Consider the following 22,752-nt stretch of genomic DNA (forward strand, 5'->3'; position numbering starts at 1 on the left):
AGAGTCTAGCCGCTGTAAAACAGAAATTTATGTTCCTCAAATATATTTTCTTATACATTTCCAACCCATGTCTATGATGTTGAAATAGGCAAAACAGATAATGGTAGTCTGACAATATGATTTAAACTTCCTGTCAGAACAATTTCACCAAAGCTAAACTCACCCCCTGCTTGGATCACTCGAAACTGTATCTCAATATCTTGTATTTCTTGTGGAGCTATTCTAAACCAAGTTGGAGACAAGTTTACCATGGTCCCATTAGGCGATATGACTGAGCATGTGTATGTCTCTGGTCTGCTGCCTACATTCTTCAGACTCCGCTTGACTGTTAGAGAGTTTCTTAGTGTAGATATCGTCACTGAAGGTAGGTTCAGGTTGGCCGGATGGCTAAGCGATCGGTTGCACCTCTCTCCAGTTGCAGCATTGATCACAGACCAATCAATACCAGGCAATGAGCACAAAAAGTTTATGTGGTCTTCAAATTCTGCTTCATATTACACATCAGTTCAACTTCAGACGAATACTAAAAAAGTAAAAAACTTAGAGAGGTTAAATGTTACCTGCGGGTAAGACAAGGCCTGGATCAATAGCACGAGCAGGATTCACAAGTCCAGCGCCACGATCGAAATGAGTGGACGGATAATAGCTATTAAGATAAGATCCTTCTGCTAGTATGACTTCTCCATAATTGTCATACTTGGTAGCAGTAGTGGAGATGGCAGATGCAATCATAGATGGAGTCCACGAAGGATTATATTGCTTGATAAGGGCTGCTATTCCCACTGTATGAGGTGTTGCCATACTTGTACCAGACAGTAGTGCGAAATGGTATCCTAAATAATTAGCAAGCTCGCCTTACAAGATACTCTCATCAATCTAATGATAATAGCTTTATAATACTGACTTGCTTACCAGTTAGTATGGGTTCTAAGGCACTGAGGGGGCTCCAAGCTGCCCATATTTGGTGTCCTGGGGCAAGAATGTCTGGCTTAAGTACATCGGCAGGATTCCTGTTAATGTCAACAAAATCTGGCCCCCTGGAAGAGAATCTGCTGACAATAGGTGCTTGCCCCACAAAAGAAGCAACTCTACCCTCTCTTATAGCTGCTCTTGCACAGTATTGAATCACAAATCCTCTCTCATCCCTCTGGATATTTTGCTCGTAGTACTGAGATATTATCTGCATATAGAGACTGCATTATATTTCTCACAAGACAAAGTATTCATGGTGCTTAATGTTTTCTGATGCAGCATTTAATACCTGTGCATCAGCAACTTTTGGAATTATAATGCCTGAAACAGCAAAAGGAATAGGTTCTGCAATGAAATCACCGTAGGCCGGGTTTGCAACAAAAGCAAAACCCATAAATCCCAGAGTTCTTGCTGTGTCAATAATGGCATTGATGTTTGATGTCCCATTATAGAAGCCGGCTGAGAAGATACAGATAACTATTCGTCCTCGCACAATAATAGGGTCCAATGCTTCTGGAAATTGACATTCTTCAACATATGCTGGAGTCCTTGGGAATGCCCCATTTACCCTAACTGCATCTTTAGCCAGCACCAACTTACACAGAAACTCCCCGTCTCCAAAAGAAGGACCTGGAAAAGATTATGCAATGCATAAGTACAACAACGAGGACGGCGACAACCAAGCCTCAACCTTTTAAACTAGTTGGGGTTCGCTAAATGGATCCTTTTTCTCCATTCTGCAAGAACATACATTGGTATTGTGCCAATTATACTACATCGGATACCTCATACCTGATAAACCTACGCCTCCAACCTTTAGCCCATTTCCAAGAAGAAGAGAACCGGGGTAACTTCTGTCTGTGCTGCAAGCAGCTACACCTAAAGCCCAAGGGCTGTAAGATACAACAGTTGAAAAGTCTGGCCCGTGGTTACCTGCAGCTTGAGCAACGAAAACTCCAGCTCGTCGAGCAAATAACATGAAAACATCAAACACACTTAAGAATGTAATGGTATCTTCTGGTGGTTCATCTGGTCCAACTGAGAGTGTTAATATGTCCACTCCATCCATTGTTGCCTGTGCCACAGATTCAGCACATGAGATTAATAAGATCCAATCAACAATATAAATGCTGTAGATATTTTGCGTTACAGACTAGTAAACCTCAAGACTTACTTGATCTATTGCTGCAACCACATCTGTTATAGTTCCCACTGTTGGATACACAGCCTTATAAACAGCAATTCTGAGGCCAATATATGTTAAAAGGTCATCTACTTCTCATCAAACTGTTGCCTAAACGCCATGCAAGTAAATTAATTAAGGTTACTGTATAAAACAAAGAGCATACCGAGCACGAGGAGCCATCCCACTAGCTCGCCCATAATAGAAGCCATCCACAATCACTGGGACCCCAGCATTTCCAGCAGCAATTGATGCCACATGACTAAACATAGTATATTCATTTTTATCAATGACATCTTCAGCAGATGGCTATTTGATTATATTCAAGAGCATTTTACATAGTGATCATTGCAGTACGTACCTGCCATGCCCAGCAGCATCAAAGGGAGAGAGGAAGTCCACTGAAGTGTTGAGAGTAGCAATTGCTTGAGCCCCAGCTGAGAAGTACCTAGCTGACACTATCTTACCATTGCAAGAACTAGATGGAAATCTAGGCCCCGTTTCGCAAGCACCCGAAAAATGAGAAATATTTGATGTGAAAGGATTCAAGGGATCATACGTAAAACTTGGATGTTCTGGGGTGATTCCTGTGTCAACAAAACCAATAACAATCCCTTCACCTCCATTTTTGTCTCCTCCTTCCTTTGCCCATACTTCTTGAGGTAACCCTAGGAATTGAGGAGTGTATGTTGTCATCAATTTGGCTCCTCTATCTTTCTCCACCAGCTTCACTCCAGGAGCAACTTTCAATTTGTTTGCCTGGAATTTTCAACCAACAAAACTTGCATTTACTTTTACCGTCAACTTTGAGAAAATATATATAGAGAAAGAGAAGGCTAAGAAACTAGGAAAGAAACCTGAGAAGGGGTTGTATGAACAGAAAAGCCATTAACAATGTGTTTGAAGCTGTAGAGCTTGTTGTAGCTTCCAGTTTCTAGATTGCTTTGCAGAAGTTGGTCATGAGAATCCACCAAGTGCTTTGCATGAGCCTTGGAAACTTCACTATCCATACAAAAATATATATCCTGATCAGTAACAATAGAAGAAAATGAATTCAACCCTAAAAATCTACATCCTCTCCCTTGCCCTAGAAGTCTAGGACAAATTTGTAAGATGTTCAAGACAGGAAAACAACAGTAGTAATACCTGTCAAGTGCAAGTACTTTTCGTCCTTCATGAGATAAATGGCTTCCATGAAATGCCACTGGCTCTTCTTCCATTAAGACCAAGTATACTGATCTTTCTTCTGCACAACAAGTACCAACAATAACAAAGACAAGGACAGTAATCAGAAGTGCATAATAACTCGAAGAAGCCGATGTCTCAACCTTGTTTGCCATGATCATTTTCAGTGAAGGAAACATGAGCTCAGGCACCAGGATGTTGAGAAAAATAAGCTGCCATATACACAGCATGCAAAAACGTAAAGCAATAATTCTTAGACACATTGTCCATGTGAATAAAGCAGTAACGGTTTAGCTGATATGGAAAGGAAGCCCTGCTTTGGACTTAATTAAACCGTTACTATTCCCTTTGATTATTACCTTGTATAGAATGCAAAGATGGTGGAGAATATCGAGGAAAGGCTTTTAGAGGTACTTGGGCATGCATGCTGCCATGCGTATCAAAAAAACTACTAGAGACCTGGTTTATGTAGACAAGAAGCATGTTGCTAGGACTTACCGATAATATTTACTACCAATATGTTGATTTTGGGAGGTTCTCTATTCTTTATTGATTAAATTCGACTCCTTTTTTTAATCTAGGAGGGATTTTGATAGATTAAATTTTGATGAAATTGAAACAAATATGGTAATGAAATGACCTTCACAGTCGGATTGATTGGCAACTTCTAGGCCTCCTGTCAAAATAAGAATTTATTACAAACATGTAGGAAGGACGAAATAAGGTTGTAAAATACAACCCAACTTGACGAAATGATCCGAAAAACACGGGCTAAGAACATAATTTGAATTTCTAGTTAAGCTAGATAAAATATTGATATGAAAAAACCAGTTTGATCTAACTAAATTTTTAGTGATCTGTTTAATATTGCCTAATAAAAAATAATATAATTAAAAGATTTAATAAAAACGATTAACCCATGAGTTAATCTAATAATGTAATGATTTAGACTCTTTTTAAGTCGATTATAATCCTCTCGACAAATATGAACAGGATAACTCCAGAGGGTTTTCAGTACTGTAATGGGCTGCACACTTTGCACTCCATCCTCGAGCACTGGGTACAAATATAGTACTCTTAGGCTCTTAGCCACGGTTTTGAAAGGCGGATGTCTCGATTGCAAACTTCATAGATTGCCAAGTAACGCTCGCATTATCACCTAATCCAATAACACACAGTAAGAAGCGGTGCCCTAGGGCCACATGATTTATACTCCATTGTTTGTAGCCCTGTGCATGTAGTTAAGCTCTGATGTGGTAGAATAGTGTTGTAGACTTGACAATTTAATCTTGCCAAATGAATAGCATAAAGAAATAACCAAAAAGACAGCAAGGCCCACCGGCAGTCAGGCTCCAAGATCTTGAGGTCAGCTTTCGAAAATGAAAATAGTGTAGGAAAGAAGACCCAAGCTGGGACCATTTTTCTTCGTCTAAGCCCACATGATTTTTAACAGTGTAAAAACGAAAATCAAGGAGGCGTTCCTGCTTCGAACTAAGGTCCTCATTTCAGTTTGTGGCCATCAGTTCAGACTTGGGCAATGCATCACAAGTCTATAGTGAGAGTTGTTGTGAAAACTTTGCGTGTGGAACATAGACCACAAATGAGCAACTACAACATAAGTTAAGCTGGTTGCTATCAAACTGGCAAGTGAACCATCAGCATAAATGGGGTTTCTGTCTTGGCTTCAAAAAAGGGAAAACCAGAAACTAAGAATGTCTACTCCATGCAATAGGTTTGATGTCAGAAAACATCCAAAATGAAACCTTTTTCAGGATAGATTCATAATAAATTAATTATGTCCTGAACCTAGCATAGCTTACATATTCCACATGACAAAACACAAGAAATTACTGACAGCCCAGTTTGAGCAAAGCACACCATGGTCTTTTGCACTATACATCTCAAACACTGACAATCTACAAGTTAAACCTGCAAGAAGATTTAGGTCTCCCTGTGCATTTCACTGACCTAACTGCACTCATCATCTCTTCCGGCGCTTGTTCTCTACCTGTAAAGTTCAGAGACTTCAACAATCATTCATTTCAGAGAACAATAAAGAGGGAAAACATGCCATCATTTATGAAGATTGGGCTATGTATGTGATCAATGTTTTTCCCTAACCAACATCCAAACTTTGCAAGAACAATATTAGTGAGTGTCTTCATGTAATATATCCAAATTCCAATACCCTGATATTTTTCCCTAACCAATAACATCCAAACTTTGCAAGAACAGTATTGGTGTCTCTACATAATATTTCCAAATTCCAATACCCTAATGCAACATTTTGGATGAAGACGGAAAGCCATCCATCCATTGTGGATTGGAATCCCTTGGCGTAGACAAATAACTTAATTCCAATAAATGATGATGAAATAAAATAGTTGTAAGATCGTGGTAAGAAGCTAGAAGTGACTGTAAACAAAATCGCACCATGAAGGTTTTATATGGATTACATATAGAAAACCATATGTGAAAATGGCTCAATGTTTCTGACATGCCTTGAAGACAACATGAAGTTGATAGTAGCCTTCCATGTAGAAACATGCAGGTACACTCTCCAACTGACTATAACATCATATCCCGACCTTCCTTTTTTTTTTAAATTATATCCCAATCTCAACATCCTAAATGTGTTATAATGGGAATAATGAGCATTCATAATTGCAGTGAATACCTCGCCTTAATTTCAACAAAATCAAACTCTGCCACAGAAAAGAACTTGTTTTCAAACAGGAATATTGGAGTTTAGAAAAGAACCAATAAGTGGCAGTATTGAGCACACAACGGACAAAATGGGTAAATATATCACTGTGGATTTTGATATAATGACAGACCAAACTTCTAATTATACTCTGTAACCATGGAGCCAAATTTAGATTGACAGTTCAGGATGTCTTGTACATTGCAGGATTGGAAAGAGAAATGAACATAAAAATCTATATCAAACAACTTCTAGCATTTGCACCACCCAAGCATAGCCCACTATATCACAACAATTCAGATGAAGATGCAACTATTGGACCCAGATCCATCTCATCCAAGCAAATCAATACAATAACTCAAATTTTCAAATGGTAATGTGTGCATCAAAGTTACAATCTTCTGAGCATTATAAACCAACCTACACTTCAAATTCCATAAGAAGATAGGGATCAGGCAAGTGTAGAAGTGAAAATTGTATTGCCAGTGTAGCACAACCAATGAAACTATATAAGAGCAAGATATTTCTAACACAAAGTAATAGAAACATAAATGATTGATTAATCACAGTCCATAACAAATAAGATATAGATTAATAAATGAACATGAGCATGAAGCCAAACTGCTATGTGAAATACATGGATCATGCTTACTACAGGTAAAAAATTCTTTTCTTTTCAATATCAGCAAGCTATTGCGGCCAAAATGCAGCCCCAACCCATGTATTCAATTTCATACATGAAAGCAGTAGTGCATCCTACAAATATATTCTTTGGTACCAGCTAAATGTTCAGTACATTTTACCCAAAAGGATGGTTGATGCCACAATGGTAATGGAGACTCATGTATCACTACTTATCTACTTATCCACACCATACACCAATCATTAGAGTTATCAAAACACTAATATCAACAACCTACTCCACACAATATTAGTAACAAATCCTGTTAACTTCTTAAATCACAACCCAAAAATCATCACAGAAAACAAGCTCACAGCATGTCATGCACGGTAAATGGGGTATATTAAGGCCACAAAAATGAATCTCCAGAAAAAAGGAAACAGGATAGAGAAAAGTCTCGCCTTGACTTCAGCTAATGATGATGCTGAAAATCCATTCTGTGATCTTTTCACATCATCATCAGATGCACACTCAGAACACATGAAGTGATCCAATTTCTTTGCCTCTTCAATTGTCATGTCAACACAAGCAGGATGATACCTACAAAGAACATGAGTAGCATAACTATTAAAGGAGACTAAAACCTTTTTTAAGGCTATCACACATGAGCATATAGACGAAATTCCCTTACTATTCACGATACCTCCAAAATGTAATAGAAACATAACTATTCACAATGCCTCCAAAAAGTAATAGATGCATAACTATAAAAGCATACTATCCCCTGCCATTCAAACTACATCCAAAAGGCCTGAATTTGGGAGTATAGCAAAGTAATTTACATTCTCTGTGGGTTAGTAAGCACTAGAAATGCACGACAAAGAACGTTTTGCGTTTTGCGTCTTCTACGTGCAAGTAGATATAACACATGGGTGAGTCAGTTTAATACCATTAGAACTATGATGTTTGAGATGTATTTGAGAGCATAAAAGCCCATAGAAATGGTAACAATCTTACATGGGGAAAAGGAAAAACCAGAAAAATCACATCTTGTTCACTGCCATCGACTTAAAGCAATAGACAAAATAGTGTTGAACAGCAAAGCAAAAATATATGGCCCGAGAATGATGCCAATATTATTTGTAAAATTTAACTAGAATAACTGCCCACTAAAGTCCAGATTTATGATCTAAAGGGAAAAGGTGGGCATAGGGAGGATAACACTTGATGAGATCAAGCTATCAGCTCAAATAGCAGTCAATTGTCCCACATCAAGCAACTTGTTTTTGTATATTTGCACTTTGTTTCTTGATACGGAGAATTGCCTCTTTCTAATCCTTGTGCTCCTTTCTCTGTCCAGCATTGATAATTGAATGGCTGAGAACCTCACCAACAAAACTCTTATTTTTTTTAATTTACAAGCCTTCTCTTGGAAATGGGTTTAAGAGTGGTCGTCCTTAGCTCCTTTGCCTTAGGACACAAAATTTCACTTTTTTTTTTATTTTTCCCCATTTTCAACTTCCTATAGAACACATTTCCCAAAACTTTTATTGTCACGGGACTACCTTGGAGAAAACTAACTGACTAAATAACCAAAAAGAGAGAAGGAGAATTAAGAAAAAAAAAAAAACAACAGAAACAAGAAAGCTACATTACCAGTCCTTGCAACCCTCACATTGCACCATGAGATCATCTGGGTTATATGGCATCTCACATTTGCAATACCTTCAAATATCAAAAAGCACTAGGACCTCAATCAAACAACAACACACTAACAAAAAAATAAAACACATTCCAGCATACTCAAATCTAAACCATGTTGAAAGAAAAAACTCACACAGCAACACGGTCTGGTGTGAAACCTCCAGTAGCAGCCTTATACTCAAACCTACAATAATAATCCTCAGCTCCAACATTCTCGAGCTTAGTATAGTTCTTAAAAGAGTGAACTATACACTTCCCTTCAATGGTGTGAGCACTTTGTACATCATAATGATCTGATAAGAACAACTCTTTTGCTCCATGAAACTGCCTGCGCCCTCCCAAAGACTCTTCTGGCCTATAGTACCATCTCACTCTAACCTTCACATTGTTTCTGCTATCAGCCTCAATCGCCTCAATTTTTGCCACGTATGAAGGCCTACCAGTATCAGATGGTCTCATCAATACGCAATCCCCCGCTACATAAACACAAGAAAACACACAAAAAGATCAAAACTTTACAACAACCCATTATCAAATACACCAAAACGACAACAACCCATTATCAGAAACACCACAAAACAAACGAAAATCAGAACTTTACAACAACCCAGATAAATATAACTGCGAAAACGCATTTTGAGAATGTTATTACCTCTAACAACTTTGGTAGTGCCACGAATTGTGTAGGAGTCAAGGTCCCTCTTGCCTGTTTTAGGCTTGGAGATGATGCCTCCTGGTCTGGTTTTAGCCATGGGACCTTAAGACTTCAAGTGTCTTCTCTTCTTGATACTGATGAAGAGGGATTTTGGTAGAAAGCGGAGTGGAGATTTTGGAGGGAGAGAAACCCTAGCTTCTTGACATTGAAGAGAGAGAGAAGACAACAGAAGAAGATGCTGTGACCCTTGACCTGTTACAGTGTCATTTTTTTTTTCTTAAGCGTGTGTGTGTAAGCTTAAATAACCACAAACTATGTAGTTTGGTTGTAATGATATGGATTTTCATTTTCTTGTAAGAGTTTAAGCCTTCGAGGATTGGTTTTGTATTTGGTTAAGTTTTGTCATTGGGTTTTGGCTAATGGGGTGTTGCCATGTAACCCAATTTGTGTAAATATTGGATTGTCTTTCCTGAGTTTTGTCTTTATGTCCCATCCCACGTAAATAATCTAATGGTCATAAATGTGAGGCAGTTTAGTAATTTTACTTGACACTGAAATATATTTTTTGTTTTATCGTCGAATAAAGTTATTATTGTCAGTCTAGCGTTTTAAAATATTTTTTTATTTAAAAATATATTAAAATAATTTTTTATTTTTTAAAATTTATTTTTTATATTAACATATTAAAATAATTTAAAAATATTAAAAAATTTAAAATTTTAACAAAAAAAATTTTAGCTGCGCTGCAAAACACCCCTTATATATTAGATAAGTTAATTTGAATTAACTTAACTCAATCTAAAATCTTGTTATTTTATTATTTTTATTTTAAAAAATTAAAATAATATTATTTTAAAAATAAATCAAACCAAGTTTTGATTAAATTGATCAAATCACACAAATTTAACGAATCAATTTTTACCTAATTTAATTTAAAAACCAAGCTAGATCAAGTTTAATAATGTTGCAAGTTTGACTAAGTTTATCAAGTTTGATCGAATTAATTCTTATCTAATTTAATTTAAAAATTAAATTAAATCAAGTTTAATAACACTAATTTTCATACTTAATTATTCTAAGATCAAATTACAATCATATAAATTCAATTTAAAACCATTCAGATATAAATTAAATTAACTGAATAGTATAATTATATGTTCAATAATAAAATTCAAATATTTTTCTAAAAATAAATTGACTGAAATATTATTTTTTTAATATAATTTTGACTTTTTAAATCAAAACTATTCAAAAGACTCAATCAAACCTAGTCTCTAATTAACAATTTTGTTACGGAATAGTCAGACCCATCTTGACTTGATGATAGAATTTTCAAAAGTTTTCAGGGCATCTTGTCCTGGCATGAGAAGCGACCCATAAGAGTGAACTTAGGCCATTGGAGGACATTGATCCTTACGCATTCTCAACATGTATGATATGTCCAAATCAAAACGCCCACAATTTACGATGTGATGCTGACCTACCAACTTTTTTTTTTTTTATTTATGTGGAGTGTTTAGGCCAGCTTGCACGCACCATGATTATTCCTCATGGCTCACTGGATATCCTGCAAGCCCAGGGACAGGTTAGGCACCGCGGGGATGACAGGCATGCACATAAAGAGTCAAACCCGAAACAGAAACGGAACAAATCACACGATTGACCACAGCAACTAGCTAGGCCCTAAAGTGCACCAACTCTTAAGCCTTGTGTTCTTGACCTGACAACGGTCATTATGTTGCCAAGCTTATAGCTTTAGCAACACGCATAATCCTGAGTGGGATTCCATGTGGCATTGAGTATCAATTCAACCTCAACAAATTTCACAGCGTCAATGCCAAATTTCATCTTGAAATGCATATCTCAGAAATATTAATCATCGAATGGCTTGTCCTGAGGCACATTGAGTACATTAGGCTGTTTTTTTGGTGTTACAAAACCAAAAAATACAGACAGAGAAGAGACAGAAATATAAAATAAATAATTTTAAAGTAACTTTTTGTATATTTACATGTTTTCTCAGTATTAACAATTTTCATCTCCGAGGAAATAAAATCTTCTATTATGAGAAAATAAAATCGCAACCCTAATAACCTCTTCAATTACCGATGCACAATTTGCAAAAGCTAAGCCATGTTCAAAACAACAAAAAAAGCCATGCCTAGGTTTTAACTACCCCACCAAAATTCAACTGTAAAAATTCCTAGCTCGAAGACAAAACTAGCATGCATGGAATGAACATCTTGGCCACGTATTTGAATCTTATAACAAAAACAGCAAAGAAATGAATTATTTTGGTTGGCTGTTCTCCTGTGAAAGGTAAAAAAGGATTCCTCATGGAACAGAGCTTACAGTGCAAACTAAATCGCATGCGCTTCATCGTTTCATTGGAGTGTGCAAAAATCAAAGACGCAGAGACAGAGAGACATGGCTTTCCTTCTGCTGCACGAGCTGACAAAGCAATCTTCAACCCCAAACGCCTCACCTTCTTGTTTAATTCAATAGCATGACTTTGTGGTTTAGGACCATGCATAACAGCACCACCTCTAAACTGTGATCCAAACATTAATGTTAGGCCCACCTAACTAATCTTCAAGTTAAAGAAGCATTGACACTCAAATAAAACAAAGATCAACAAGGGTGAAAGAGGCTCTTTACCTGGGGCCAACACAACGTTCCATACCTTGCTCGGCCAGTGCCCTTTTGTCTATATGGCTTTCTTCCAGTCCCACTAACCTCACTGACTGTTTTAGTTGAATGTGCTTCCTGTCGACAAATCAATTGATACCAGTATAAGAGGCCTCCACTTTATAAAGAGGAAAGCTTAACGTGCAGGTAGCAGATTTTTTTAAGAACATGAAAGTTGATCCAATTAGGAACAAAATACTTGTCACGGTCCATGACACATAGCAAGATAAGAACTAGCAAGTCATCAGACAGATTTTCATAAAAACAAACCCAACAGGTTTTATCAATGATATGATTAGGAAGAGAGTTCTACATTTGTCATAATCCATTAATTTCTTTGAAGATTTAAGCATGGTGGTTTGAGACTACCTATTGTTGTTTTGCAAGCTGCCATCACACGACACAGTGAATAATATCATTCCTGATAGGGAAATCAAAAACATCACCAGCCAAAAACCATTAAGCCCTTGTACTAGTTATGAAAATTTGTCGCTGGAATTACAAGGTCCTGATAAAGTCCTGTATCAAAACATCATGTTAATATAATATGCCTAATTGTAATTATTTTTTTTTAAAAAAAAAAGATGAAGACAATTAAATTCAGAGCTATTAAAACTTATGCAGTGAACCAATAAGCCCAATAAGATAAATCTCATTCTCACAATTTTATATATGCAAAAGGAAAGAACATAACTAAAACTGTATTTAAATCACTCCCAAGAGTCAAAACTCACGATGCAGCGTCAACCAGTAAGAAAAGTGAACTTTTATTGGATTGTATTCACATGATATTGCATGTTCCATGGAAGAGATTAAACATCATGGAGGACACATAACATGCAAAAATAGGTGAATTGGCAGAAGGGAAAAAAATATTGCAAAAGAGTTAGAATCCCCTTCAGCATGTGATTTTTTTTCTTTTTCCTCTTCCTTATAAATTTGATGGGGGGAGAAGTGGTAATCATTAATAAAAATCTGAAGTAAGATAAAACTGTTTAAGAACTCAGGTCAAAACTATTCTACCTACCTTTTCCTTGGTTTTTTTTCTCATTTAATCAAGAAACATCCAACTAAAAGATCAATCTAGAAAAATAGCTAGATAATTGTACAACCAGACCAACTACATGACCAGGATTTGATAATATTGTGTAACCACACCAAAAGAGTTGAAACCAGAACCATATTAAGTTGCTGATTCGAGAGTCTCTGTTCAGCAGCAAGTTAAAAAAATAAATGTTCCAATCCCAATCACCCTTTTATCATTTAATACCACAGGGAGGACTCCATTGAACTAAATGTGGAGAAATGCAAAACAAGTGCACAGCATATCACTGCATTGCCATACAAGTGAAATTTAAACTCTCTTCATAGTCCGTACCTATCTCACATTGTGGCGTTACCACATTCTTTGCACATAATAAATCAGAAGGAAACAATCCATCAGTAGATTCAGGTTGGACGTCGAAACCCTTCCATAAGCAAGGGAAGAGCCCCCACCCTACATTAAAACATGCAATACCATCAGTTCATGAGTTTACCAGTCGATGCAAATCCAAAACGAGTTTGACAAGCTGCACATAAATAAGCGACATCCTCCAGGTTCAGAATTTGATGTGGGCGAAGAAGGAAAAAATTTAGAAACAATGAGTACAAACCTTGATAAAGCTACAAGATTCTGCAGAAAATAAACAATCCCCAGAAAAATGTCCATACAAATCTGTTACAACAAAGGTAACAAAATTTTAAAAAAAAAGCTAAAAAGCTAAAAATCTAAAAAAAAAAAAACACAGAAAAAATCCAGGAAAGCAAGTTCCTTTACCGTGAGAAGCTCGAAATGATTGACTAGTGAGACTTGAAGAATCACCACAGCGACCAAGCCGAGAGAAGTATCCAAAAGAACGCAAAATCCTTCTTGAAATCGACATTCATAACTCTAACTACCTAGAAGCACAACTCCACTGATCCAAGCAAGCCAATGCCACTTCACTTGTTCATCTATTACTCAAAGCTTTCTTCCCATGGGATTTCGTGGGAAGTTTAATGGGCCACTCCTCTCTTGACAAGAAGCCTATGAGAATTATGGGCTGCCTTCAAAAACAAAACATATGCCAACATATTTATTTTTTTTTTATTTGAGGTCCCATTAGGTAAAGAATATATCATAGTTTTAAAACGGGGATTCGTGGGAAGTTTAATGGGCCACTCCTCTCTTGACAAGAAGGCTTTGAGAATTATGGGCTGCTTTCAAAAACGAAACATATGCTGTTTTTTGTAAAAAAAAAATTATTTAAGGTCCCATTAGGTAAAGAATATATGATGGTTTTAAAACCTAATAATTAAATTCACTCATGAAAAGGTCTAGATTCCAAATCAAAAAAATTAACTCGAATTAATATAAAAAAACAATGATCAAAACAATATTGTTTTGACAAAAAAAATCAACTAATCTTAAAAAATCAGGTTACAAATCAACCTGGATACAACCCACCTCTTAGATCAGCCCACGTTTTATAACTAGAGAATATGCATGGTAGTGAAAAAAATAACCCTTCATTCAAAAATTAGCTTGTAATTTTCAAATGGATCAAAAAAATCATCCATTTTCAATTTAATAGAAGCATCTTTTTTCAAATAGAAGTTTCCTTATGGGTTTCTTTTTTTTCAAATGGAGAATTACAATAAGAACGCATAAAGCATTTTCAGTCAAATCGTATGATGCATTATTTCATGATATTTAGATGATAATACTTGAGTATGCATGATAATAAAGTGTTAGCAAGCATGATATTGATCTATTCATACCTTGTTTGCCATCAATATAAATAATATTTTTGTTCTTCAAGAAGAAATGTTAGCAGTGAAGTTATTTTATCTAGGTTATGAAAAATATTATGCTATTATAGGTACTAGATATATAGTATTTGTAAATGAGGTATTGGAGGAAAATTTAAAGTTAAGTTTTATTATGATTTCTGCAGTTACTTTTTAAGTATTATAAGATGAAATTATGGATTTAACAAATGTATTGGTAGAGCATCTAAGAGAAGGGAAGAAAATCCACTTTCTTTCAAAACAATTACAAATCAAAGAAAGCAAGTATATCATACAGATGAAAAGAATTTCTAAATAGCTGGATGTATACATAAAAGTCTTTTCAGTACTATACAAAATATTCAAATTAATTTTTCTAAAAAGATATAAAATTAATTATTAAATGATGAATCATCACCACACCACTAAATGAAAAAAAAAATGACATGGTTACCTGAATTTTGTTACTTTGTTATTTGTTGTCTCTGTAATATTGATATTGTATAGAATAAGTTAGTTAGAATATTTTTTAATTATTGTATATAATTGGACCATCAACACAATTTAATATACACGAGGAAATTTCTCTTTATAATTCTACTTTTTTCTATTTTATATTTTTTTTATTTCGTAATATCAGAACATTCGATCAATGATCAACACTCATAAAAATAAAATAATTCCTAATTTCTCACCATCCAAACCCCAAAAACAAGTATACCTCAATTTCTGTAACCCTTTCAGTACTACACAAAATATTCAAATATAAAGTTGATTATTAAAAATAAAAAACCTATACCAAAGCCAATAATTATAGTTGTAGAAGTCAACAGGCATGAAGAATCGATTAGATTATTATAGAGCTTGTAATGGATTAATAAGAGTAATATTGCAATAAATTAAAATTACATGAGATTTAAATTCTTTCCAGTTATAAAATTACATGACTTACATTCTAAAAATTTTACTTCTCAATCTTGTTTCCTTTTAACAGATATTCTAACTCGTAAAATTCCCATAAAAAATCCCAAGTTCAAAATCCAAATTAACCATCTTACGAGTGCTGTGGCTGTAGCAGGAATGATACATTGCTTGTGCATTATCAAATGAGAATCTAGTAAATTCTCATGCCCCTATATACATTGTGACAGATGTAGCCATTAAACTAGATCTAGCCCTGCAAGTTAACCCTTCAAAGCCTGGTCCGGACCCCCTACCAAGTCACCAGATATGGCCCCCTTTTTCAAGACTAGATCCCAAAATTGTCGAAAGTAAATACGAGTCTGTTATCGAACTCACCCACAGGAAGTTTCAAGACTTCCACAAGGACATGCAAAAGCAGATACATAACATGATGATCAACACTCGAAACAAAAAAGACTGACATGAAAACTTCATAAATAGGACATGAACTATCGCATGAGCAAGAATTTCATTTCAGCCAAAAAAGAGTCAAGTGTAAACGGGAAATGGAGCCATGCACCGATGACAAGCGTAGAAACCCGTAAGCTTCAATTTGATATCCATGGCTCCAAAACAGGCTTAAGCGGGTTATGATTCATGCAAGGAGCCCCCAGTAAAAAATTGACATTTCTTCATGCCCTGAGAGTCTTGACCTAGCAGGAACCAGGCACCGGTTTGACCACACCCATCTATAAACAGCACTTGAGAACAGCATTACTATACTATATATGTATATAATTAAGAGACGGGCTGGTTTCACAACATTCAACTACATTAGATAGCCTCTGGATGCATAAAAAGTACACAACATATATAATTTGCATGTCAAATGGGGCAAGCGTATTAAGAATTTCACTTGCATTCACTTGCATTCCAGCAGTAAAGATCAACCATGTATCATGCATGATCTTCAAAGCATTGTGGGAGAGATGTCCATTGGAAAAGGATTGCCCAAAACATTATCCATGTAGTAATGAGGATGGCCGGCATCCATCACCACAAACTGCATGTCTTCCGATGGTTTCCAGTGTCGTTTCCTTTGGTTAATGAACCAGTTGTTTATTTGCTTCTGATCCAGACCAGTGGATTCAGCAAGGGCCAGCTTCTGCGACTCCTGTTGACGCAATGTTTCAACGAATAAAACAACTAAAATATCTATGAACAAAAATATACATAAACAATTGTCAAACATAATGCAATAAAACAACTAAAATATCTATGAACAAAAATATACATAAACAATTGTCAAACATAATGCAATCTCCGAACAAGAGTTGAATTACTTGTAGTTTTAACTTTAAATAAAATTCCACTCGGCACAAACAAATTTGTGAGAGAAGGTTTGAGAATCATCCAGCAGACACCAAAAACAGCTTTGAGAAAACAAGGAAATCTAAACCAAGAGGTAATTAACCGAGGGGAAGCAAACAAGGGTTCATTTAGATCCAGTAAAAGTCTTCACGAACCACTTGTCGCATGAAACAGAAGCAAATGATGAGAGAAAGGAGAGGAGAAAAATTAGCTTTTACGGTGCTATGACATGAAGAGGGTCATAAATGCTTCCCCGGCTTCTAATTCTTACACTAAGGCTCAACAAGGAATGGCATTGACGAAGTTAGATGATAAAAAACATACATACCGATGGATATGGCCATTTGTAATGCCTGCTCCACCAATCCAGCAGCTGTTGCCTGGCTTCTTTCGGTAACTTCCCTTTCTTTCTCTTTTTCATGAACTCCTGCTTGAGACTGCCTAAATATCCACTGTACCTGCGAAGTAGCTGACCCTTCAGTTCTTGATCTTCAGCTTGAGGATCTATGAAGTTGTTATTCACATCAACCTCTTCTTCAGATGACACATTCCTATCATTGCCATCACCACAACCTGAAGACAACATAAATGAGTTAGCATCCCAAAACGCATTAAAAGGTCCCATGAAAAGTTACTGCATCAACTAGCATGATATTTTCGTAGTAAATGTGTATTGAAAGACAGTAAAGCAGCACCCATACTGCTGCTTCAACAGAAAAACCTTGCTCCATAACCACTTACATATGGAAATATACAATTATTTAAACTTCCACCATTTTCATTAAAAAAGAGGGAAGCTAGTCCTTCAAATATATTTACTGCTCCTATCCTTTCTTACTTTTTTCATGAATTACAATGAAAGAGTCAGTAACACATTGAATGACATCTGATTCTGATGAACCATCCTTAAAACTCTAATCAAACAACCATTTACCTAAAAGGTATACAAAAAGTATTGGAGTGAACTATACTATATATAGCAATAAACTAAGACAACGAAAGAGATCCTTGCATCAATGAGTAAGGCTTCATGAAAATAGATCGACAAAACTCAACATATACCACCTCATTATGAATTTGCCCTATATTTGCAGAGGGAAAAGATGAGATAATCTGAATACAAGTTCTGCACCGTTCTAGCACTAAGAAATTCATCATGGTACTGACTTCGAAAAATTCATCAGGCAGATTAGGGTTTCGTTGTTAAGATTGAAAAGCAATCCAGAAACTCTTACACCTTGTTCACGCTCATTCGATCCTACATTATAATTAAAGAAATCATGGCAGTATCACTGTAACTAGTGAGCATGAATGAAGTCCATTAATATTTAGGAGATGCAAATGAAACGGATTGCATTTTAATTACAACAAATGGATTTCCAAGTCCATTAAAGGCCTACAAGTGCTTGTTTTCCGACTCAGTATATCTTGCTCCGAAGCCAACAAAGTAAGAAGAATATATGCATACATCTTAATCCATAGAGGACTGCATTACTGTCCATGCAGAACCAGATAGATCAAGAAATTCTACCTAGATGCAACATTTAACGCACAACACTCATTATAAGAAGACAATTACCTTATAATAAGGTTGGAAATAAGCTCTCACAGCTTCATATAACTCTAATTTAGCAAAGAAATTGTTAGTTGTATTACAGAAATCTTTCAAGAGGGAGAGACATCGTCCCTTAAATACACGGTTATCACTACAGAAATAAATGAAAGATTGTGAATCAAATTTAGTCCCTTGACATGTATTGTGATTTACGTATCAAATGGGAGAACCTACTCCAATTCTAGCAATACTAGTGCTTTGCTGTCAAAATAACAAAAGAAAGACACTACAAGCTGTTCTGATTTCCATAAAATACACAACCATTAGTGAAAAGGTCCTTTCACAATGGATGCAGATCTCCTTCACATATCACAAATCATCCACCTCTAATCGCATTACCCCCATCCATGTTTCCGTCATCCTTAAAAGTTTCAAGCTCGTGATCCATAATCTGAACACTAAAATTCCAAAGGAACCCTAAAAATATGAACAATATCATCCCTCAACTCGCTAAAATATGATCACTAGTGTATCTCATGTATTTTCAAAACTTTAAACATTCAAGCCCTGCAATTGCCATCTTATCAGCGAGATGTACGAGTTGCTTTCTACGAAGAATCTTCTATGCAATCGAGACTCTAGCAGCCAGATATTAAACTAGCAATCTCCAAAAGTACTTACAATTGTATGGCAAAAACGCATATAAATTTTAAGAACCTAGCTTTCAACAACATCAACAACAGTACTAGTACAATATTGATTGGAAATAAATGGGTCAATATCTACCAATACAGGAAGTGGAATTGAAGAAAAACAAAACAAAATACACAAGCACCGAGAAGAGAATCAAATCAGAGAACATTAACCCTACCACCCCATCGATGTTCGGCAAGAAAGACCGTCTTCTCTATGGATACCCTATCACCTCAAACAGTTCCATCTAGGGAAGAAAAAAAAATGTACATGCCAGGGAAATAAATATAACAGCACCCACTTTGGGAAACAAGCTCTTCGATGTTGTCAATTAATCCTTCTTGGAAACAAACACATGCATGAAGTCCTATTAGTATTTTAATAAAGAATCAAATCAACAGTAATAAACAAGTAAAAATATTTTAATTTGGAGCTCAAAAGACCTTAACACACCGAGAGAAGGAAAGAAAAAGAGGGGAGGGGGTGGGGGTAGAGGGAGAGGTTATGATCACCAGAAATTGGAGAGGAAAGAGTGAGAGCTTTGAATTGACACTCAACCCTCTGAAGAAAAAGCATGGCTTCCTTTAAGGGTTTAGAGAGCTCTTGCTCATACTTGGTCAGCATCTCACAGTAAGCCTCCATGAATTGGTCAAGGGCTGGATCTTCACCGATGCAGCCTGTGTTAGCGGGGGCAATAGAAGCAGCCGATGCGCAAGCTTCTTCTAGCCTAGCCACCACTTCAGGTGGTGCTCCAACCTGAAGAAATACTGACATGTGTGAGATATATATATATATCCCATGAATGAAAGGGGAAGGAAGGAAAGAGGAGAACTAATTAAGCTCATGTCTCTATCATGTGTATTTGCTTAAAAGGGTTTGACCTCTCACTTTCTTTGCAACAGAATTTTTCTTGGATGCATCAAATGAACCCCGAAAGAGTTCAGGAATTGGGAGATGTTTACTTCTTAGATCCATAATTACAAGAACTTTTGGATAAATTTGAGGATAACTGAGTTAGTCTACTTCCACAAGAGAAAGAGTGTTGCTACTAGACATGCATGAGAGCAGGAAGAAACACAGATATATGGGTTTGGGGTGTTTAGTTAATAGGGTTACAGAGACTGGAAATTCAGCTTCGTTCTTCACCTTTTGACAATTAGCATAGGCAGCAAGGAGACGATGGTAGTGAGGATGAGCCATAATTTTGGCCTTAACAGAAGAACTACTACCATCATTGTTATCCATGAAATAACACCCAGTAGCAGTGACAGTGTTGTTGTGGTTGCGGTTGTGATCGTCAATAATCATAGAAGAAGAGCCACTAGCATTACTATGGATACGGTTATGGCCTTGATTGTTTGTAGGAGGTAGAGGAAGGAATAAGGTATTTGATATTGACGAATCGCCCTCATTAGCCCGATGATGATGATGAGGATGCTGATGATGAGCAGAAGACGAAGAAGACATGAGAGGCGTCATCATCATCATAGGGCATAGTCCATTACTGTTGTCTCCAAAAGCCATCATACATGAAGTGGTACTTGAACCACCATCACCACCACCACCCTCCATTATCTCTCTCTCTCTCTCTCTCTCTCTCACTATCTTATCTTTTTCTTAGTTGTTCACTTGTGTGCTTTGCAACTTGGTAGCTACTAGTGAAGTATTAGTAGTAGTACTACAAATTTTAACCCCATCCCCCCCCCCCTCTCTCTCTTCTTCTCTCTTTTTCTTCCCACCTACCTATGCAAAACCTTGTATTTTCTTTGCTCGAAAAGTGGGGTGTAGTATTAGTATTGTGCAGTGCTCTCCCGGGATTTATGCTTCAAAGAACAGACTTTTTCAGAGAAATCCTAAATAGTGATAGTGTAGATAGAAGTAGCAAAAGAGTCAGTATCTTGTTATATGTTGGTAAGAGGGTTTGGTGCTATCTTGGCAAGCGAGATAAGAGTCTCTGTCTGCCAAAAAAGACTGCACAGATTTCCTTTGGAAAATGAGTGAGGGAGCGAGTGAGTTTCTGGTCTTTAAAAAGAAAGGGGTAATAGCAGAGTGCACGCGAGAGAGAGAGAGAGAAGCCGCAGCAGCAGATGTGGCGGTGGGTTGATAGATGGTAAAATGAAAGGAAATATTTGGGTTATCTTTGAGGGACTGTTCCAAAACTTTACCTTCCCAATGAAAACTCAAGTCTCTACCTCCCTCTTTTCTTGCACTGCCACTGCCATTACTGGCAAAGAAGAAAAAAGAGAGAGAGAAAGCCAAAGTTGCGAAGAAAGAAAAATATGAACGATCAAATCGAGGAAATATGAGAAACCAGCCACGAAAGAAATCCGCCTCTAGTCTCTTTGTGGTGTAAAATGGAGGTTTTGATGGGGCACGGTTATCAATATAACCCTACACAAGTCTCTCCTCTCTCTCTCTCTCTCTCTCTCTCTCTCACTCACATACAGTATCTGTAGAGTACACTACAGTTTCTTTCTTCCTTTCATCTCTAATATTTAATGCGGGGGTTTGATAGCAATTTGTCCATTAATATTCTCCCTAACTTATATGCTGTCCTCTTCTCCACCTTAACCTTAACCCTAGGGCCTTAAAACTCCCAGTGTTATGCCCACCAACCCTCTCCCCTTCTTCTTGTTCATCTTTCGTTTTTTGCTGTGACAGTGGCCACACTTGTCCTTCTTGTTGTTTCGGTGGGCTTCGAGCTCTTCAATGCCACCCCTCTCCAACTCATCATGCTATGTTATTTTTTCACAAATCTCTTGTGAAGAATAAATCTTGATGATAAAAATAAATATATGCTAGCTAAAAGTCTTTGTTGGTGAACTAATCCACGCTACGTACGTTGCGTCGGATAAAGTTCTTTCAACATAAATAAATAAAAAAATTAGGTTATGTTATATCCAAATTATGGTTTTTTATCTGCCTCATGACTCAAATCAATGTGCCTTGAACAATTTTTATAATGTATAAAGAAAACTAACAGTAAAAATATAATATAATTTTTTAATTTTAAAAATAATAATAATTTAATCAAACTAAATTAACTCTTCAAAACAATGATTTGGATCTTAAAATCTACTAGGTTTAAAAACTTTATGTTTTTATAAAATTATTTTTTATTTAATTATATAATAAAAAATTAATTTAAAAAATCAAGCATCAACTCAATATTGAAATATTTGTTTAAAATCACAATAAACATTATAGAAAACAAACTAAAATAAGTCACAAGAGACTTGATTCTTAACATGATTTTCTTTTTAACTTGGAAACTAAAAGATGATGTTTATGTTTTGTATAGTAAATTGAGAAATATATGAACTTATAAATAAAAAAAAGTTGTTAGTACTAATTAAATATTAAAGTGAAAAGCTACATTTTTTAGTGTAAATAGAAGATAGATATACTTGTAAGTGTTTAACACCAAGTGTCATTAATTTATTTGAAATGCTTTCATTTATTTTATTTTGGTGGCCAATTGTTGTGGCTAATAACAATTTGTTTTTATTTTTATAAAACCCATGATTGCGGGGACAAACCATATCAACTCTGTAAATCTAAAAACATCCCAGATTGATGATAATATAACTTGACTTAAAATAAATATTCAATGTGAAATTTGTTTTATATAAATATCAAGACAAAACATATTATATCAATTTAGTTTAACCTCTAAATTTACATGTTAGATTATGAGACTACATTA

At 36.0% G+C, this 22,752-nt stretch overlaps 3 protein-coding genes and 1 long non-coding RNA gene across 6 annotated transcripts; all 4 read right to left on the bottom strand.

Annotated features, from left to right (window-relative positions):
• Positions 1–17: 17 nt before the first annotated feature.
• Positions 18–3,495, bottom strand: LOC133703582 (subtilisin-like protease SBT2.4). The gene is made up of 10 exons (XM_062128199.1): positions 3,302–3,495; positions 3,013–3,157; positions 2,517–2,914; positions 2,322–2,417; positions 2,147–2,216; positions 1,765–2,047; positions 1,262–1,602; positions 913–1,180; positions 561–833; positions 18–484 (listed from the first exon to the last, which is right to left on the bottom strand). The coding sequence occupies exons 1-10, from the start codon at positions 3,493–3,495 to the stop codon at positions 72–74; spliced, it is 2,481 nt and encodes an 826-aa protein (XP_061984183.1). The 3' UTR covers positions 18–71.
• A 1,595-nt stretch (positions 3,496–5,090) lies between these two features.
• On the bottom strand, positions 5,091–9,357 carry LOC133703107 (chromatin remodeling protein EBS-like). The gene is made up of 5 exons (XM_062127532.1): positions 9,023–9,357; positions 8,504–8,846; positions 8,323–8,391; positions 7,128–7,266; positions 5,091–5,348 (listed from the first exon to the last, which is right to left on the bottom strand). The coding sequence occupies exons 1-5, from the start codon at positions 9,120–9,122 to the stop codon at positions 5,322–5,324; spliced, it is 678 nt and encodes a 225-aa protein (XP_061983516.1). The 5' UTR covers positions 9,123–9,357; the 3' UTR covers positions 5,091–5,321.
• Positions 9,358–10,989: 1,632 nt separating this feature from the next.
• LOC133702570 (uncharacterized) lies at positions 10,990–13,743 on the bottom strand. 3 transcript variants are annotated; one of them, XR_009843768.1, is made up of 5 exons: positions 13,533–13,743; positions 13,092–13,430; positions 12,083–12,232; positions 11,684–11,791; positions 10,990–11,576 (listed from the first exon to the last, which is right to left on the bottom strand). It is a non-coding gene; the product is annotated as an uncharacterized LOC133702570 (long non-coding RNA). The 3 variants fall into 3 exon arrangements; XR_009843769.1 differs by lacking the exon at positions 12,083–12,232 and having other exon boundaries at positions 13,092–13,211; positions 13,369–13,430; positions 13,533–13,741; XR_009843767.1 differs by lacking the exon at positions 12,083–12,232.
• Positions 13,744–16,189: 2,446 nt separating this feature from the next.
• Positions 16,190–21,537, bottom strand: LOC133702951 (homeobox protein SBH1-like). The gene is made up of 4 exons (XM_062127298.1): positions 20,193–21,537; positions 19,559–19,802; positions 17,127–17,371; positions 16,190–16,601 (listed from the first exon to the last, which is right to left on the bottom strand). Exons 1-4 carry the CDS (start codon positions 20,616–20,618, stop codon positions 16,398–16,400), a joined length of 1,119 nt encoding a protein of 372 aa, XP_061983282.1. The 5' UTR covers positions 20,619–21,537; the 3' UTR covers positions 16,190–16,397.
• Between the last annotated feature and the right edge of the window lie 1,215 nt (positions 21,538–22,752).

This window comes from Populus nigra, chromosome 9 (genome assembly GCF_951802175.1).
Source record: "Populus nigra chromosome 9, ddPopNigr1.1, whole genome shotgun sequence".
Taxonomy (NCBI): domain Eukaryota; kingdom Viridiplantae; phylum Streptophyta; class Magnoliopsida; order Malpighiales; family Salicaceae; genus Populus; species Populus nigra.

What these genes read in the sequence shown, in the direction of transcription:
- LOC133703582 (XM_062128199.1), bottom strand. Translation starts at nt 3,495, where the DNA reads ATGGCAAACAAGGTTGAGACATCGGCTTCTTCGAGTTATTATGCACTT. An exon ending in GATGCTGCTGGGCATGGCAG is followed by an intron (nt 2,418 to 2,516) that starts GTACGTACTGCA and finishes TACTATGTTTAG; the next exon opens with TCATGTGGCATCAATTGCTG. An exon ending in AGGCCTTGTCTTACCCGCAG is followed by an intron (nt 485 to 560) that starts GTAACATTTAAC and finishes AATATGAAGCAG; the next exon opens with AATTTGAAGACCACATAAAC.
- LOC133703107 (XM_062127532.1), bottom strand. Translation starts at nt 9,122, where the DNA reads ATGGCTAAAACCAGACCAGGAGGCATCATCTCCAAGCCTAAAACAGGC. An exon ending in TGTGAGGGTTGCAAGGACTG is followed by an intron (nt 7,267 to 8,322) that starts GTAATGTAGCTT and finishes TGTTCTTTGTAG; the next exon opens with GTATCATCCTGCTTGTGTTG. An exon ending in CATCATTAGCTGAAGTCAAG is followed by an intron (nt 5,349 to 7,127) that starts GCGAGACTTTTC and finishes TGAACTTTACAG; the next exon opens with GTAGAGAACAAGCGCCGGAA.
- LOC133702951 (XM_062127298.1), bottom strand. Translation starts at nt 20,618, where the DNA reads ATGGAGGGTGGTGGTGGTGATGGTGGTTCAAGTACCACTTCATGTATG. An exon ending in CCTATGCTAATTGTCAAAAG is followed by an intron (nt 19,803 to 20,192) that starts GTGAAGAACGAA and finishes GTATTTCTTCAG; the next exon opens with GTTGGAGCACCACCTGAAGT. An exon ending in TCTTTCCTCTCCAATTTCTG is followed by an intron (nt 17,372 to 19,558) that starts GTGATCATAACC and finishes TGTTGTCTTCAG; the next exon opens with GTTGTGGTGATGGCAATGAT.